We start from the raw sequence: 19,590 nt of genomic DNA on the forward strand, positions 1-19,590 counted from the left end.
TAGATGCTCAGAATAATATCGGTCATGTGTGGCTGATTGATAAAACTGGATTTTAGCTTCATAGTCCTTTGCAGCATCATTTTCGGGACCAAATCATCCCAGATGTCTGTAGGACATGCATGTCCCTCAGGGCGCAGAGGTAGACAACCTTTTGTTTTTACTCCCGTGTATAAAGAGAGTAAAGGGCCAGCCACATCACCGTCACACCGAGGCACACAATGCCTAGTGCAGTGTAAGCAGTTGGGTGAGCAGAGAGCCACGGCTGTGGTGTGTGGAAAATGCTAGTGGAGGCAGACAATGCGCCGGTCCGAGGCCTGACCAGCCCTCAGAGGGACAGGGGTCGCCTCACTGCGACAACAGCCCCCGTCTCCCTCCCTTCTTTTTCTTTTTTTGAGCTCCGCAGCATGGGCTCGGGGAGGACGCTGAAGTTCGCCCTGTGCGAGGTGCTGCAGTTTGCGGGCCTGTGCGTGCCACTCTTCATCGTCATGCAGAGGTTCGCCGTCATCGTAGCGAAGGTCAAGACGTCGGCGCAGCCCCCCGGAGACGGCAGCACGGCCTACTGGTTGATCGTGGCCTCCTCTATCGCCTACGTCACCTCCACCGCCCTGCTGGTCTGGGTGCCCATGAAGTATATGGTCTTCATGAAGAAGAAGTTTCTCATTGGGAGGAAGAAGTGGTGAGTTTCTCCCGCCTTTGTCCTGATGTCAGGGGCCTCAGATTGAATGGTCAGCTGCTGACTGAGACCTGACCAGCGGTTTCATCTGAGGCTGGTCTGGACTGCACTAGGCTGGTCTGCAGCTGCCCTTTATGTTCCCTCCTTACTTTCTTTACCTTCCTTTGTCTTTGTATCAGGAGGCCTGTGGCCCTCGTATATGTGATCCTTTCAACATTACCCTGCTTTGCCTTTCTCATCGCCAGCTCTGAGGTACAACATCACATCAGTTCATCTGTACTCTGATCAGGAACTTTGACCCCTCTCAGACTGCTATTGTTGATCCGTTTGTAGTTATTTTTGGATGATTGTGTCTGCCATACAAAGAAGCTTCTTGAAACTTAAAAAAAAAACACTCGCCACAACTTTACCTTTTGGAAAAATAATTATTTGAAATGTTGTGGGTGAGTGGAATCCCAGTGTGAGGTATCTGTGAGTGAAATAAAGGTGTTGATTTGTGAAGAACCTTTTGGTTCTCGGGGGATGAATATGGATAAGGAGCTACTGATAAGCAGCTTGGTCCCTCTTCCTGTCCAAGCGGCCCTTGTCAAATCATCTGTCCATGAGGCACATTTTCACTTCCTGGCTGGCTGCAGCCCAGGTCCTATTTGCTGTTTTATGTGGCTCTTTTGCAGAGCCCAAGCTGACCTTTTGGCCCTTGCTTATCTGGCGTCTTTCACATAAGAGCCATCAATTCTGCTAAGATGACCAGCGTGTCTGCTTTGTTCTGTGTCCTGTTGGTATGAAGTCCTGACTCAGCCTAATGCCAGCACTGCAAGTGATTTTTAGCCCACAAACTCAGAACTAGAGGTCAGACATGTAGACGTAAATTCTTGGTGCAAAGGTCCTTTTTACTGTTGAGGTAAATGAATGCTTTCCATATTGAAGTGAGTCAGTAATTAAGTTAAATGCTCTAGTATGTTTCAACTAATGATTTTCTGGCTGTTTGCCCAGGTTCAGATAAATAACAACATGAAACACGATACGTTCACGGAGCTCCCTGTGTCACTAGTCCTCTTCTCTCTCATCTGCATTGACGTTGTGGAGAGGATACGCCACTGCAGACTGACCGGCCAGGGTGAGCGCCGCTCTCCGAACACGTTACGCAAATCACTCCACAGGTGCTTTAGGTCCTGAACTTTCCCCCTGCCGACTTCCATACTGATACCTACCCGCCTTTACACTACGGGAGCTGTGAGAAAACAAATGCAGCTAACAGTTCTTTGTATAATTCATCCAGAACACTTTTAACTTCTCGTTCTTTGGCTCTGTGCCCGCAGTTGAAAGATATAAGTGCAACTGAGGAAGTGAGCAGGACAATTGTAGTCCACTTCTTGTAACAGTGCTGAGCTGACAAAACTACAGCATTGTTTTTCTAAAGGCATTGACGTGGTTCATCTGGTATTCCTTGGAAAAACTCCATCCTTTTGAGAATTTGTATCGTCAGCTGTCTCATGAAGTTTTGGCTCCAACTGCTCAGCACCTCAGTGGCTGCATTATTATCACAAGCTCTATTGGTGGTATATTGTATCTCTATTATACTGACTTCTCGTTCGCCAAACAATATTTAAAATAAAATCATGCTGAATATTTATTTCTTGTCATGTTTGGTTAATTAAAAAAACTCCAACACCACATGAAGAAGAGGCAACATAAGCAAATGCGGATTTCATCTTTGCTCTGTATAATCTTTAACTTTTCTCTCCCCAGCGAATGACATGGAGAGGGATGCTGACATCCCCTCCACTGTCCTCACACATGTGGAACAGGTAACGCCTGTTACTCCAGCTGTGCCCGGGCCAGCTGTGCCCGGGCAAGCAGGGCTAACTCCTATGCCGGCAAACCAGCACAACGACAGGAACCAGAACGGACCGGGGGCTCGCCCGGAGACCAACGGGACGGTCCCGGGGATACCGGGTAACCCCGGGAGGCCGTTCAGCATCTCTGGCCTGAGCTCCCGATCGGCGAGCACCACGGCGTACCGCATGTCTCCGTACGCCTACACGGGTCCACTGAGGTTCCTGTGTGCCAGCGACGCCCGAGCGGAAGTGTTTGTGGACAGCTTCATGTTCTGGATGGATACAGTGGAGATGGTGAGGGTGGCGGGACACCCCGTTGTCTACTACTCGGGCTGGGTGTTCCCCATCTACATCTTCAGCTTCCTGTCTTGCCTGCGTGTGGTGGTCATGCCCCACAGCCCCCTGCTTTCCTCACTCGGGGTGGCGTTGCAGGACTTCCCCTTCTTCTTTGTGCGCGTGGGCCTCGTTGCGTTCTTCGGCTTCGTCACACCCGTCCTCTACCTGATGAAGAACCTGCTGGTCTGCCTGGCCTTCATCTATTTCAACTTCATGACCAGGCTGAGGGTCTTCAACACAGAGAGGATGTTCTTTTGAGACCGGCACGTCAAGCAAAGACAGTTTCGACATTAAAACAGATAGCAGGAGCAAGAGGTTGGTCCAATCAGGAACCTGAAGGATGCCAGGAGGATTCAGGAGGCGGTTGCACCAGCTCTTAATAAGAACTTAAAAAGTAACGGATTTAAGAAAAGCTGGTGCGACCAAACCAAAGAATGAAATTGCGACACAGAAGAGATATTCTGTCAAAATGCATGATGGTACTTTTCACAGGCCAAAAGGGAGCTCTTAGGCAATGTTTTCCAGGACATTATGTGTTGTGTTATGTATTATTTACCTTTATGTTAAACTTTTTCTACCCCTCACCATGCATGGCACTTTGGGAATGTACATGTAATGTCATTTGAGATTTTATATCAGATTTTTTTTTCTACCATCATAAAGTGCAGTGAATATGTAAAAGCATAAATCCATGTTGTTTATATTAGGTTTTTCTTTGCTAAGTTATATTCACGGAAGAAAAACAAAGTGTGAGTTTGTATCATTGATATATATATTTTGATAAGATTAATAAAGAAAATCATTCAAATATATGTTTTAAGTTTCAGGAGTGTGATTTATCATGTAAGCAGAATGTTTTTGACCACCATTCAAAACTTTAACGCTGGAAATTATCCCATTTCTTTACAATCACTCTTCAATAGAACTGGTTTCCTGTCATTAGTCTGCAAAAATGTCTCCTCACATGCCTTCCTACATGGTCTAGAGCACAAGAGCACTGACAGCTAGAAGACACAGAGTCATTACGCCTGTACAATCCGATGCAATTTAAAAAATAAAAAAAACAGCCCGGCAAAAAAATTAATATTTGTAGGAATTCTCATTTAAATGGCGCAAACAAAATAATGTAATCAATCACAAACATGAGGTGAAAAACGATACTTATTTCTGGGCTGTTTGCATTTAATCATAGTACATGTAGTCAAAAGACTTTGAACTTCTTCTTATTTGGCTCTGTGCCCACTGTTGAAAGATATTGGTGCAACTGAGGACTGATTTGTAGTCCACTTCTTGTAACACAGGGCTGAACGGACAAAACTTCAGCATTGTTTTTCTAAAGGGAGGCATTCATCTGGTATTCCATGAAAAAACGCAATCCTTTTGAGAAATCTTAACGTCAGCTGTTTTGGCTCCAACTGCTCAGCAGACCAGTGGCTCATTATGATCACAAGATCTCGTGGTGATATATTGTATCTCTATTGTACTGATTTCTCGTATGCCAGACAATATTCAAATCAAGTGACATTACTGACTCTTGTGCTCTGCCTATTGTAAGAAGATTTGATTCATTCACCTTGAACCCACTTATATTCAATAGTGTGATTAGTATTTTGACTGACCAATCATTTCTGCTAATTCTGCAGCCTTACCACCCAACACACATTGTATCATTATTCTTCTGTAAGCTACATCTCATCTCCTTTGTTTGATATTGGTGTGCATTATTAACAAGTTCTCTTTTCTACAATCATCTGGGTTTATATTAAAGCAGCACTAATCAGTATTTTTTATACAAACAGTGGATCAAATGTTGTGTTAAAGGTGTCACTTGTAGGGAAGAACTGGCAGAGAAGTCTGAACCAATAATTCCCTTCAGTTTTACCAATCCTCAGTCTGTTTTGGATTATTACTTTGGCTTTCTGGTCCACTTTTGTCAACCTTGATAAATGGACTGCACACTACCTCCCCAGCACAAATGAACAAAAGTTTGCAACTAGCTGGTGAACGTAGTTCAGCATTTAGCGGTTAAAGAGTTATTGCCCTTAGGAATTGGTACCAAAACAGAGCAAAAGGAGAGAAAATATTGGATTTATATTGATGATGTTGCCAAAAACAAATGAACGATAATGCTGCTCCGCATCCTCTGGATGTATAAAGACAACTTTGTTTGCCAACACATTTAACTTTAAGGCCATAATAAGTCAATATTGTCTGACGAAAATGTAAAGCCATGATGTATGCATTGCTTAAATTCAACTCCAAATGTTGATTCCCCTTTAAAAAGATTACAGATGATTAGTGAGCTAGAAGGCTAACAAACCCTTTAAGCATAATTTGCATGGTCAGTTGTTGATTTTTGGAAAACCTTTCCACTATGTTATTAGCAGGTGTATGTTCATTAGAATACACTGCACAACTTGTAGTGTTAGATACAGCTTTGTGTCCATACAAAGGACATATTTTACAGGTATTTGTCTGCACCATTGCTGGGCATCCCTGCAGACAGTATGAGGCCAACGTGGTCCGATCTCCGCTCACTTCCCCCAATAGGAAGCAGGATTTCCTCCTGTCCTCTCTTTCTACTGACTTGTATCATCACTGCACTCCCCCCGCGGACCTCCCGGGGGCTACTATCCCACAAAAACCCTCACATCAGCAAAGTGCTGCAAACCTCATTTAATCCTCATTTGCTCTGGCTCAGTAATTGTGCAACTGTCACATTCGTGATCGGATGTTAATCTTCCCGCTTCTGAAACTTCTTCAAAGCCAGTCGTGCTGAATGACATCTGCTCTCTGGCACACATTTAGTACAGACTGAAAGGCTATTTATAATCGATCAAAAATCTGAGATAAAGGCAATATATTGAAAGCCTGCTTGGATAAATGAATTCCCAAAATGCATCACCCAGTTCCTCTCTTGCCTTTGATTTATTAAAAATAGAAACACTATCCCACCTTGACACTATGAGTTTTCTTGAAGTAACAGCGGTGATTTTCAGCCGTTAGATAGTGAGCTGTGATTGCTTGACTCCCACTTCCTGCCTTTTTTTCTCTGCCAAAAAAAACTCTGTGGAAGCTCATGGAAATTGCTGTCGTTTGACCAACCTTAGCTGCCCATGTGACAGGATACCCATCATTGTGATTAAGGGGGGAAATCACCATGTCTCTGTGTCACTGTTGCTCCATGTCACACACCTTAGCACACGCCAGACCACGTCTCTCATGACTGGAAAACTCTCCTACGATCGCATCCACCACTGAGTGCAAACTACACACTGAGGATAATGTTACCCTGTTCAAATGTTGCCGTGGTCCTCTGTCTCCTGCAGGTCCTCTGCATTACTGCAGACATAGGTACGTACCCTAGACACATTTTGTCTGTTGTGAGTGAAATTTACGAGAGTGATCGGATTGTAAGTATATTTGTTGATGCTGTTATGTTCTGCTCCAGACAGTGGCTCCTTCCTGATCTTCAACGAGAACCACAACAAGTGCATGAAGGTGGAGAGCGCCACGTCCATGACGGTGGCCCAATGTGACCCTCGTGCCAAAGAGCAGCAGTTTCGTTGGGCCTCCGAGTCGCGCGTCCTCAGCCTGTCCCTCAAGCTCTGTCTGGGGGCCACAGAGATTAAAGACTGGGTGAAGGTGCTCCTCTTTGAATGTGACGAGAACAGTGACCTCCAACATTGGCAGTGCAAGAATGAGACCCTCTTTGGCCTAAAAGACCAGGACCTGCACCTGAACTGGGGCAACCGCAATGAGAGGAGCATAATGATCTACAAAGGCTCAGGGCTCTGGAGTCGCTGGAGGATATTTGGCACCAAGGGTGACCTTTGCTCAAAGGGTTTTCAAGGTAGGAATTGTGGAGACACAATCGATTTTAATAAAGACAAAGCCCCATGAGGGTAGATTGTAGAGTTTAATATTGATAAATGTTGGAAGGGTGATTCATAAAGTCCTGCTAAAGGGTTTTTCGTCCCATGCTAGAGATTGTCAGATACTTCATTTTTGAAGTAAAGACAAAAATAAAGTTTTTACAAGCAAATTCAGCAAATTAGGATTTTTAGACCAAGTAATCAATGGCCGTAAACTACATGTAAAGAAACGCCTGTTTAAGTGATGGACTCACTAACAACTCTTCAAATCAAATCAAATCAAAGTTGATTGATCTGAGATTTCGTTAGACTTGTAATATATTTTATTCAACTCAAAAAAGACCAAATATCAGATCAAACCCCAAATTATTAAAAAAGCAGGTTGCGGTCCTGATGCTTATTTCGCTTAGTTGTGGAGAATCGTACAGTCTATTCTTCAAAGTCTGAACATAGTTATCTGCCAGAAGATGCAGTATGTTAAAATGCAGAAAAGAAATGATAAGAAGTTCAGCGTTTAATTAAAACGTCCTTAAATTTAAACCACGAAACAAGGTGGCGCTAAAACTGAGGAGTGAGTGCTTAAGGCTGAATACCCGTTTAGAAAGCATCCAGAATAATATCCAGAATACGAGCAGAATCCTCAGGACTTCACGGGGTACAGAGACCTGAACCTCAATCAAACCCCATCTGGAGCTTGAACCAGGCCTTCTCGCCCAAACATCGGTGTACGACCTCGCTAATGCTTCTGTGGCTGAACGGGTGCAAAACCCTTCAGCCACGTTCCTAAGTCTTGGGGAAAGCTTTCCCAAAAAGTCACTGTTATGGCAGCATGAAAAAGCCCACAGTCAACAATCACATTTCAGTGTAATGATCAAGTGTCCACACACTTTTGGCCGTGCATATCTAGTAAGGTTGCTAATTTGCAGGCTTTGCTTGCATTTTGATTGTCTTTAACTTCACGATCTGTGTCTCCTCAGAGGTTTTCACGATAGGGGGCAATGCCTTTGGAGGCGCTTGTCAGTTCCCATTTAAGTTCGGTGAGAAGTGGTACGCTGAATGCACTAAGGACGGTCGCTCAGATGGACAGCTGTGGTGTGCGACAGAGAGAGACTACGACAAAGCCAGGAAATGGGGCTTTTGTCCCAGCGCAGGTAAGAAACTTCCACGATAATCAACAGCTCTCGGAGAGATTGTGTTGCACAATTATATGAAGAATTCTGTTAATCGATCCATGCAGGATTATCTTGTTGGTCTGTAATTCCTCTAAGTACTATCATTGAAGAGGTCAGTGCTGACAGGTCTGGTTTCTGACCCCCTCCTCTCCCCCAGCAGAACAACACTGCCACTTCCTCTCATGAGTTGTCAACACAGCACTGTTCTTGTTTTCCTCTTCTCTCTGCCCCATCGTTCCCCTGCCGCTGCTCTTAAACCGGGGAAGGAAAAGGGGCAGAAAAAGAAAGCGATCTCACTTTTGCTATTGTATTTTTTTCATGAAACACAGCACAGTCCTAGACAGGGGCGACGAAGATGTTTCTCAATCATCTACTTTTTTCGGTTTTCAGACACTCATTGTCCTCAAAATCCATTCAGGTCAACAGATAACGCTACTTTTACCTCATGAAGTAAATCGTTTTCCCTCAGTTTGATCATGTGTGTCTCTCTCGACCACAATGCAGCATCCTCAGGTTGGGACACTGACCCGGTCACAGGAGTTAAGTATCAGAGGAACGCACAGTCAGTGTTGACCTGGCATCAGGCCAGGAAGAGCTGCCAGCAGCAGGGAGCCGACCTCCTCAGCATTGTAGAGCTACATGAGCAGTCATACATTTCAGGTACAAAGTCAACCTATCAGTTACTCATACTACAATGTTATATCGTTGACCTTTGGTTAAAAGAAATACATTATAATGTTTGGGTTGACGCAGGGTTGACAAATACTTTGGGAACATCTCTGTGGATTGGACTGAACAGCTTGGATTTTGAGAGCGGATGGCAGTGGAGCAACGGAAACCCGTTCAGATATTTAAACTGGGCTCCAGGTATGTAAAGACATGCACTGTGACAGGAGCAGGACGTTGTTGTATGTATGTATGTGACCAGCTGTATGTAAACTTCTCCAATTATTACATATTGACAGTTGATGTTGCAAATGCTCTTCTGAATTTTGACATTAAAAGCCTGGGTCAATGTTTCCAATAGGTCATCCCTCATCAGAGCCCGGACTCACCTGTGCAACCCTAAATGCTGCAAAAGCCTCAAAATGGGAGAGCAGCGCCTGCACCAAGAAACTTGGTTACATTTGTCGCAAAGGAAACTCTACCAGTCTGCCGCCACCACCAAGTAAAATAATATAATTCACAAATGACCTGGCTTATTATTAGAGTGAGTCCGAATGTGTTCTCACCTCTTTTGGTCTCTCTCCACAGACAAAGACCAGCCCAGCTTCTGCCCCAGTCACTGGATTCCATATGCAGGTAACTGTTACTACCTGCAGAGGAACAAAAAGATGTGGAAGGATGCTTTGGCTGCGTGCCACAAAGAGGGAGGAGGTTTGGCCAGCATACACAATATAGAAGAGCAGAGCTTCATCATATCTCAGTCTGGATACTGTAAGTGTGCAATAAGTCTGTTTTTTTTCCTCTAGTGATTTGTTGGGTTTTTACAACAATCAACTACAGTATGCTAAAAGTAATGCTTTTGGAAACCTTTGATAATTAGTTGAACATCTTGGGGAATATAGTTATTCGTTGTCTGTATTACTGTCACATCTGCACAATAAATGTGAGGGTAAACAGCCAGCAGCTAATTAGCTTAACGTAGCATAAAGACTGGAAGCAGCTCGACTGACTTGGTTCAAACATAGCAAAATCCACCTACAAGCACCTCTAAAGCTCATTAACCAATTTAACCAAGACTCCAAGAGGTCTCTGCTCTGGGACAGGAAATAGTGCGGCACAACACCACCTGTGAAACCCCAGCGTGATGCTTTCACACTTTCACAATTAAATAGACTTTGTTTACTTGTGAGCTTTAGGGGTGCTGATATGTGGATTTTGTTAGCCAAGCTAGCTGTTTCCCTCCGTTTCTCAGTCTTTGTGCTAAGCTAAGCTAAGCTAAGCTAATCGGATGCAGCATCATATTTAGCGTACAGAAATGTTGGTGCTATCGATCCTCTTATTTAACTCTGTAAGAAAACGAATAATCGCATTCCTCAAAATATCAAGCTATTAATCTAAAGAACAAAAACACTAAATACAGAAGAAATCAAATGCGAGAAACGGTACCGCATTGACATCTACATGTGCATTCAAACCCGTCAGTGCCGACAGATGTGCTCTGGATTGGCTTGAATGATCTGAAGAACCAGATGCTGTTTGAATGGTCCGACCACTCCCACGTTACCTTCACCCAGTGGCAGACCGATGAGCCATCTCATGCCACCAACCTGCAGGAAGACTGCGTTGTCATCAGAGGAAAGGTAACAAATGCAAAAAGGTGATGAATGGAGTGATCAATGTGAGCGGTGCTGTTCTCATCTGCTGATTGTGGCCCATACAGGACGCGAGGTGGGCTGACCACATGTGTGAGAGGACGTACGGCTACATCTGTAAGAAGAAGGCCTCCACTAGACCAGCTGAAGGCGCCCAAGAGGAAGCCAACCCGGGCTGCAAGCTTGTGAGTGATGTAATTTCATTCAATATAATGATCGTACAACAAAGCTTTTATCAGATGTAGTCTAACTGTGTTTTTTTTTTTTTATCATCACAAGGGCTCAATCAGATTTGGTTCTTATTGTTACAACATTGGATCTGAGACAAAAACCTCTGATGAGGCAAAGCGGACTTGCTCAGAGGCTGGTGCTTACGTGGTGGATGTGGCTGATAGGTATATTTCCTTATTTATGTCGCGTTCATGTAAAATGTTGCCCCATATTGTAGTGATCAAAATGATCTGACCTGTTTTTAAAGTATTTCATTGCGTTTGATTAGCTTAAGTCTTATAACAAGAGTTGAATGCTGTAATAAGTCCAATTTTGAATATATGTCAAAGCTAGGAATAGTTTGTCTGTGTTTTAAACTTTGCTTTGCTAAAAGTGAAGATTAGTTTCATCCTAAAAATCTCAGGCTTTATTTTGAAAAGATTTCATTGCTCACCTTTCTGCTTTCATATTGTTCTCATGCAGATATGAGAATGCCTTCTTGGTCAGTTTGGTGGGTTTGAGGCCAGAGAAGTATTTCTGGACCGGTTTATCGAACACAGACGACATTAACACTTTCAAGTGGAACACCAGAAGAAAAGTCACGTTCACTCATTTCAATGTGGGCATGCCAGGTACAGCACACCTCTCTTCAGCTGTGTATCTGTGCTTCCTAACCATTGGAATTGTGTCTGATGCAACAGGTTGTGTGTGCTTACATTTTGACTGGACGGGAAGGTTAATGTAATCTTTTACCGGTTTTATTTTTAACTACGCTAAAGGCATGACTCTATGAAGATAGATTTGGGTTCAGACTGAATCAACTATTTTGTATAGACATTTATTTTCCCCTCAGGAAGACTTAACTTCGGTGGTTCCTTAACCTTTTGTCCAGCGTCATCATGAGGTGATGAATTCATCAAATACTTTGGTTTATGACTAAATACCAGCAAAACTGATGCCCTTTACCACTGCAGTTTTAGTTTAAAGCTAATTAGCAAATGTTAGCATGCTAAACTCAAAGCACCTCTGTGCCTACATACAGCCTCACAGAATACTGGCTCTGGATGTCATTATTTACTCCATAACACCTTCCTTGAGTGTAATAATTGATCGTAGTCTTCACACCTTTGAGCTCAGTTTATCGATATTTTTCCCCATTTCCTTTGGCGTGTTTAATAAAAGACAGACACCAGGGATGCGTTGCCATGGCAACTGGGGTTGTCGCCGGATTATGGGATGTTGTCAGCTGCAGCAGCAAGGAGAAGTACATCTGTAAGAAACCAGCAGAGGGTGTACATGTGACAACAGTCCCACCCACCACACCGGCCTTGAGCTGCGAGTCCGGGTGGACCCCCGCCGCCAAGAGGAGCGTCTGCTACAAAGTAGGAGGACTAACTGAACTAATCTGGCAACATGGTGCAATTTGAAGAACACAAAACTCAACATATCATCTTTTTTTCACTCATTAAAAAGCTTTACAAAAAACCTAAGACCGAGAAGAGGAATTGGCCTGAAGCGCGGGATTTCTGCAGGGCCATTGGAGGGAACCTGATGAGCATACACAGTACGCTGGACCTGAACAACGCTCCGTATGTTACCTTTGTGTATATATATATTCTGTATATATTGCATAAACGTGTATGTCAGAATTTGTATTATGCTACTCAACCATTCAAGTAATCAGTACTGTTTTTCTCTGCTGTCATACATAAAGGTTTCATTCCTCTGATCCAGCCTGGATTGGCCTCAGCCTTGGTACCAATGCCGGTTTTGGATGGTCCGATGGGTCACCTGTATGTAGCACCTCATTGTTGTCACAAAAGGCTTTGCTCACTGTTATTCTCAACCCTGGCCCTAATTATGTGTGTTTCCCCAAAACTGTGACCTAGTTCGGCTTTGAGAACTGGGGCTATGGGGAACCAAACAACCACAATGACAACGAACACTGTGCAGAAGTCCACTTTTACTACGGACGGCACTGGAATGATGCACACTGTGAGGGCTACAAGGACTGGATATGCCAGATAGGCAAAGGTAACACCGACCGGTCTCATCATGGAGCTGCAGTTCACACAGAGACATTTGTTTCTTAAATAAGATATGTGGTGGTTGAGTAGTGCTTTGCGCATCGTTAAGACCTCGTGTTTCTTGTACTTTCAGGTGTGACTCCCAAACCTGAGCCTGCCGCGGTTGAAACAGGTACATTTCAGCAGCGGGTTCAGTTCTTTCTGTTTCACCAATTCTCTTTTTAGTCATGCTAGGTGCTTAACGGATCACAATGTCAGTCTGTCGGTCCACCACTTTGAGTAAAATATTTCCACTACGAAGCAAATTGCTATGAAATTTTGTTCAAACATTAATCGTTTCATAAGTATAAAGCCTTACGACGATGGTGATCTCCTGACATTTTTGGCATTTAGTGGAATATCTAAAAATGCGTCTCATAAATTACTTTATGACTAAATGCTTGAAAACTTATGATATTCTTATCAGCCTCAGCTGTACTTTGTGTTTAGTGCTAATTAAAGAATGTTGGTGAACATAATAAACATTAAACTTTGTATTAGCATTTAGCTCAAAGCACCGCTGTGTCTCACAGAACTGCTAGCATGGCTGTCGACTCTTGTTTGCCATCGATCCCTGATACTGTATTTGAAAGACATCTGATAACAGTTTTGTTCTCTTTACAGTGTACAACACCACCGAAGATGGCTGGGTTCTATACAATGACACACATTATTTCATCAACAACGACAATCTAGACATGGAATCTGCTAGAACTGTCTGCAAAAAGAGCTTTGGTGATCTTGCGGTCATCACGGGAGAGAGTGAGAGGAAGTTCCTCTGGAAACTGGCAAGAAATTCTTGATACTCCCCCCCCCAATGTAACAATTGTTGTTGATTTAACGTTAATGTAATGTTTCTCTCACTATGATGTTCCAACAGATAGCAAAGGGCAATGACGCACAGTACTTCATCGGCATGACCGTGAATTTGGATAAATCCTTCAGGTAAAGCACACCACATTGTTTAGGCACGCTACCACTGTCGGTGTGCTGGGTACTTCCCGTTGACCATTCGTCAAAGTCTCGTCTGAAATTTGATACAAAACATAAGCAAAGATGTTGAGTTTTTTCTTATTAGTGACGTCTTGTTCGTTGTCTCCTCTCCGTTTTCAGCTGGGTGGATGGCACACCTGTAACATACACTTCATGGGAACATAATGAGCCCAACTTTGCTAATAATGATGAAAACTGTGTGTCTTTATACAAGACCATGGGTGAGTCTAACACTACATACTGCGGTGGTTTCAGAAATAAAAGCTAGTCCGACTTAATAATTAATTTATTTTTATTACTTATTCATTGTTCTCTATAAACTCTGCACATATAGGGCACTGGAATGACATTAACTGTGGTATTGAGCTACCTTCCATTTGCAAAAGAAGCAGTAATTTTATTAATGCAACAATGGCCCCAACCACTATTCCTAAGGGAGGATGTGCACCAGAGTGGCTCGCTTTCCAAGGAAAGGTAATGATATATAATTGCATACGACATGGATTACTCCAATACAATGCTGAAACTCCTACTCCTACTTTTAGGATTTGATTTAAACTCTCAGATGTACTGATTAAATCTGTTCTGGTAAAATCTGTTTCTCACTGGTTGCCTCCTGTCCCTTTCCGTGTTATTCTAACACACTGTGCAAATCTTGTTTACACAGTGCTACAAAATAGTTGTGGGGGATGACAATAAGAACTGGCAGGATGCCAGGAAGCACTGCATAAACCAGGGAGGAAATCTGGTTTCTATCACGAAGGAGAGAGAGCAAGGTGAGCGTTTTCTTTGTGTTTGTCTGTAAAGGTTACATTTCATTGTGCAGGGACGTAATCAACCCACAATTTTAAGGGAGTTAAAGATGAATTGTGTCTTCCTTTATAGCATTCCTGACAGTGCAGATGCTGAGATACAAAGACGACTTCTGGATCGGCATGAACGACGTCAACTGGGAAATGCGCTTTGTGTGGACGGATGGCAAAACCATTTCATACACCAACTGGGCAAAAGGGCATCCAGTATCAACGCCTGATGGACGTTATTCAGTTAATGATGAGGTTATTTCAACTTAAGCTCCTGTATTCAAAACGTTATCTGTCCATCTCAACAATGTGATGGTCATATTCTTGCAGATTAGTTGCAAAGAAGTGTGAAAAAAGCATGAAAGACACGTGAAAATGTACTTCTATCACTAGACAGCCTGTCACCGATACAAAAGAACCTTGTATATCCAGACTTCAGACATTTAAAATGTCTAACTGATTTTGTTTTCTGCCTGACAGACGTTTGACTGTGTGATCATGGTGGGAAGCAACTCCAAAATGTCAGGATTATGGAAGGTGGAAGACTGTCACGCAAAACATGGCTTCATCTGCATGAGAAACACTGGTGAGTAAAATGTGAGCAAAGCCACATCAACATGAGTTACAGTGATATAGTTCATTATCAAACGTAATTCTGTAAATGCGAACTGGGCACAACATCAATTTAAAGTTTTGGGTTTCAGCCTGATGTTTTTTCTTTTCACGATGTTTCCTGTTTACAAAGATTCTCAGATTGCAGTCCCAGCCACAACTGTGTTACCAAAGGCCTTCTATAAGCTTGGCAATGACTCCTACAAACTGGTGGCCCTGAAGATGAAGTGGGACGAGGCGAGGAGGCAGTGCCAAGCAGACGATGCAGATCTGGCCAGTATCCTGAACCCCGTCACCCAGGCATACGTCAACTTGCAGATTTCCAAGCACAATGAGCCTGTGTGGATCGGCCTCAACAGCAATGAGGTAAAAGGCTCCACCTCTTACTGTTTACCACTAGTTCAAACAGGATTTCAAACTGAGACCTTTTGGCTCTGTTTCAACTTAAATGCAAGTTGTTTTTTGTTTTTTTCACAGACTGGTGGGCGGTTCAAGTGGGTCGATAACTGGCTGCTGTTTTATACCAAATGGGGCATAAATGAGCCTAAAAACAACTATGCCTGTGTGTATATGGATGTGGACAAAACATGGAAGACTGCACCATGTAGCAACACCTACTATTCCCTTTGCAAGAGGTCACCAGGTCAGACAATCCCTCTGTTGGTTCTCCTGCAGTATGTACTGTACATTACCAAACACTAGGCATGGCTAGCAATGCATTGTCCTGTCTTTTTTTCCAGTCGTAGCACCCACTGAGCCCCCACAACTCCCCGGCGACTGTCCAGAACCAAAGAAACAAAAAACCTGGATACCTTTCAGAGGCCATTGTTATTCCTTCATGAGCTCAGTGGTGAACAACTGGGCCCATGCCTCAGTTGAATGTCTGAAAATGGGTACGTTTTGAAGAATCTTCACTAATAACTAGTAGTATGTGTATGCACATTTTGACAGTGTGCTATTGTTCATCAGGTGCCTCTCTGGTGAGTATTGAGGACCCTCAGGAGAGTCTGTTCATACAACAGAACCTGGAGCTTCTGCAGGACGGTGCCAAGTCCTTCTGGATCGGCCTCTACAAGACTCATGAAGGTGAGCTTGTCTTGCAATTCCTTTTTTCAACGTGTGAAGAAGTTAAGCACTGTCCCGATTACATACAACACAGTGCACTACACTCATAGGCTGTATATAAGTAGGGGACGAAGCCACCGTGACTTCACCCATTTTGAAGCCTAAAGTTCGTGACTTTGGCCGTCGCTATCTTGGCTTTTTGCAACCACAAGTTACACGAGAGGGTGAAGCTAAGTTCAACCAAACGCTGAATAAAATATTTCTAGGCGACCAAAAAGGTTACAATTAACAATTCCCAGACCAGACAGTGGTAGCGACCTGTCAATCACAAGGTAGCCCCGCCCAAAAGCATACCCTGTTTCATCGTCTATTTTACTCCAAATGGGATCATGATCTACTAAACGAACATCAGGCTGTATTGAGGAAGAATTGAAGCTAGAGATTGAGATCATAAACTCATGTTTATAATGTTTACTGAGGCAACAAATCAACTGAGAAGTAGTTTCATTTTCTCATAGACTTCTATACAATCACACTTCTTTTTGCAACCAGAGGAGTCGCCCCCTGCTGGCTGTGAGAAAGAATGACAGTTTAAGGCACTTTTGCGTTGGTTTCACTTTTCTGAACCAGAAGTTTCCGTCTGGCTTTACAAGACAAATAATTGTTTCAGATAAAGTAAATAAGCAGATAAAATGACATTTCTTTTAGGTTAGGAAATACTGTAGAGTGGCAACCAAGCAAATGGGTTGAAAATCTTTTCTATTGTACAGCGGAATTAATATTGTTGGAAAATTGGATGCTTAGCTCTGTGACTAAGAGACAAGAGGCACATGAGCTGAAGTTTACTGTAAACGAGCTTCCCTGTTTCAGGTGAGTGGATGTGGATCGATAACAATGTTGTGGACTACGTCAACTGGAAAACAGGGATGCCAAAGTCAGATTCATGTGTGGACATCAACTCTGAAAGTGGACAGTGGAACACAAACAGCTGCGGCAGATACAAGTCTTACATCTGCAAAACAGCCAAAGGTAAATTTAATCAACTGTTGTACAATAGTTTTAATTTGACCCATCAGTCACTTATATTGAGCATGTATCCTCTTTTTTTCAGTTATTAAACCTACAGAAAAGCCACCATCTGTTGGTAAGTTATTTGACCATCATATTTTAAATATAATCTTTCAAACTGCAGTTATGCCACTGTTAATGCTTCTGTATGTTTTGCCTCCCCAGCCCAAGTCGTTAAAGAAGCTTCTCATGGGTCTGCTGGCATCACTGTCGCTGTAGTGCTAGTTGTAATCGCCGTAGTTGGACTCGGTGCCTTCCTCCTCTTCCGTAAACGGATACCCATCCCCGTCCTGGGAGAAAGCACCTTTGACAACAAGTTATACTTCAACAATCCCATCCGAGCCCTTGTAGACACCAAGGGTCTGGTGGCCAACATAGAGCAGAATGAACAAGCATAGGAAGACATGAGCTCAGTGTTAATCAGCACTATGAGGATGAATGATTATGGTTTCATTCTTAATTTTGGTTCACTTTACTGGTAACTGAATCTCAACCAAACCCTGTAATATGTTTCAATTTAAAGTTAAAGAGTTCTGGATGAAGGATAATGATTCATAATTATTATATAATAATTCATACAAGCACTGGCATTGCACTTAGTGAACTAGGAACAAGATAATATGTGAACGATCCATAACAAATATTACATGATTATGTGATTTGTTAAATGTGTACAGTTTATTTTTTATTTTTACCAATCAAGATAATCAAGAGCATTTGAAGACCAAACACCAGTTAGGAATCATGACAGGTGAAGATGTTTTATTAGTACAATTATCAGATTTTTCTCAACTGGGATGCTTGTTATTATTCTCTGCGGGCCGCTCATCGGTCTATTTATGCCTTACAACTTGGAAATAGATGCTCAATAAAACAAATAAAAAAACAAAATTGAATTTTTGTCTTTTTTGGCACTTTTTTCTTCTGAAAACCAGGCCAACAAATTTCAACCACGATTTGCAGAGAGCTGTGATAAAATGCATCGAAACATTAAAAAGTGACTAATACTGAGTGTTTATTAAAAAAAAAGAAAGAATATTAAAAATGTGCAATGGACATGAGTTCTGGCATGTTAGCATGCTAACATCAGCATGCTAACATGCTCACAGCGACAAAGATAACATTCTGATGATCGGCATTGTAATGTTTACGATGTTCACATACTTAGTTTAACATGCTAAAATGAGCTAATTAGCCCTAAACAAAGTACAGCTGAGGCTGATAGGAATGTCATCAGTGTATTTGGTCATAAAATACAGTATAATTGGACAAATCAATCTGATATGATAGATGAAAAAGTAAGGGGATGACCAAAGTCATTAGGATTCAACCTCTGGGCACTGTTTTGAATATGTGAACCAAATTTCATGGCAATGAGTCCAATAGTTGTTGAGAGATTTCGCTTAAAGCCAAAAAAGTCAACCTCTTTGCAGTGCTGGATGGAAAGTCAGGGGATCACCAAAGTCAGGAGGCTTCATCCTCTGAGGAACACGAATCTCTGTACAACTTTATTTGATGGCAATCCATCCAATAGTTGTTGAGATATTTCAGTCTGGATTTAAGTGACGGATCGACCGACCAACCATGTGACAGACCAACATTAGCATCCCTAGGGTAATGCTGCTAGCATGGCTATCAATTAAAAAAAAGAAATAACAACTTTCATATTCATGAGTCCTATTCTTCTTTGATTTCTTAAATATACGATATTGTCATACCTTTATTTTGGTGATTACAGGGTAAGAGTGGGATGGGGATGCTTGCTTCCTGCCTTCTTCTGCCAAAAATTATGAGGAAATGTTGAGAAATTGTTGTTGTTTGGTGAAACGTATACACATGTGACAGGATCAGTGTTTCTTTTTTCACACACAAGATCCCTTCTCCATAAAGAATACCAGTTGATTTTAGATCATTAGATAACTCCTGTTGGTAAAAGTGAGGCGTTTGATCAGATTATTAAATGTCAGCCAAATCTAAATGCTCATTTAAAAGCCAGAAATTTATGATTTTGAAAATATAAATGTGTAGAGGTTATCTTAAAGATAATTACCCCAATTTAGAGCAATCAAGCGTTCCATCTGTAAATGATTCATGCTCACTCTGGAATGCTAAGTTGTACTCTGTCAGGCATCCGTCATTCCGTCCCCCCCCCCCCATCACCTAATGTTGACAATGAGGCAGCGTTCTCCATGGAAACTGCAGCCCTCTGAGGCAGTCGCAGCTAATCCTCGGGAGATTTACTCAACTCTCACTTCTCATAAGAGGGTTTTATTTGCAGCACCAATGCACAAGAATTCTCCCCAAACAAGCTCTGGGTCTTCGGTTTATCCCGTCGGAGGAGGAAAGCAAACCTAGTTCCAGCAGCAGAGAGGATCAGAGGGGAGAGCGGTTCATCTGGTAAGCGTTTTCATCTATTCTACCTCAGGTATAACTGTAGCCTTCGTCCTCTTATTGCTCGGTCGGTGTGACCTGCAGGGTGCACAGCGTGGGAGGATGTTGGAAGGTGCTTTGCGAGAAAGCTCTGCATGTTTTGCTCTGCATGTTTGATCTTAGATGACTCA

General features: G+C 42.7%; 1 protein-coding gene across 1 annotated transcript; it reads left to right on the top strand.

Moving 5' to 3' along the window:
* Positions 1-404: 404 nt before the first annotated feature.
* On the top strand, positions 405-17,856 carry mrc1a (mannose receptor, C type 1a; the record flags this gene model as incomplete). The annotated part of the gene is given in 34 exon segments (XM_079181075.1): positions 405-676; positions 853-925; positions 1,667-1,790; positions 2,423-2,931; positions 6,299-6,301; positions 6,304-6,700; positions 7,700-7,873; positions 8,399-8,554; positions 8,648-8,761; positions 8,922-9,062; positions 9,149-9,331; positions 10,043-10,200; positions 10,281-10,397; positions 10,492-10,607; positions 10,906-11,054; positions 11,605-11,804; positions 11,896-12,011; positions 12,137-12,215; positions 12,312-12,456; positions 12,583-12,621; positions 13,113-13,276; positions 13,369-13,433; positions 13,602-13,702; positions 13,816-13,955; positions 14,149-14,257; positions 14,367-14,539; positions 14,765-14,870; positions 15,030-15,262; positions 15,374-15,539; positions 15,637-15,789; positions 15,866-15,982; positions 16,832-16,990; positions 17,073-17,105; positions 17,195-17,856. Coding segments are annotated over 34 exon segments (5,217 nt in total). The 3' UTR covers positions 17,428-17,856.
* Between the last annotated feature and the right edge of the window lie 1,734 nt (positions 17,857-19,590).

This window comes from Pholis gunnellus (genome assembly GCF_910591455.1).
Source record: "Pholis gunnellus genome assembly, chromosome: 20".
Lineage (NCBI taxonomy): Eukaryota > Metazoa > Chordata > Actinopteri > Perciformes > Pholidae > Pholis > Pholis gunnellus.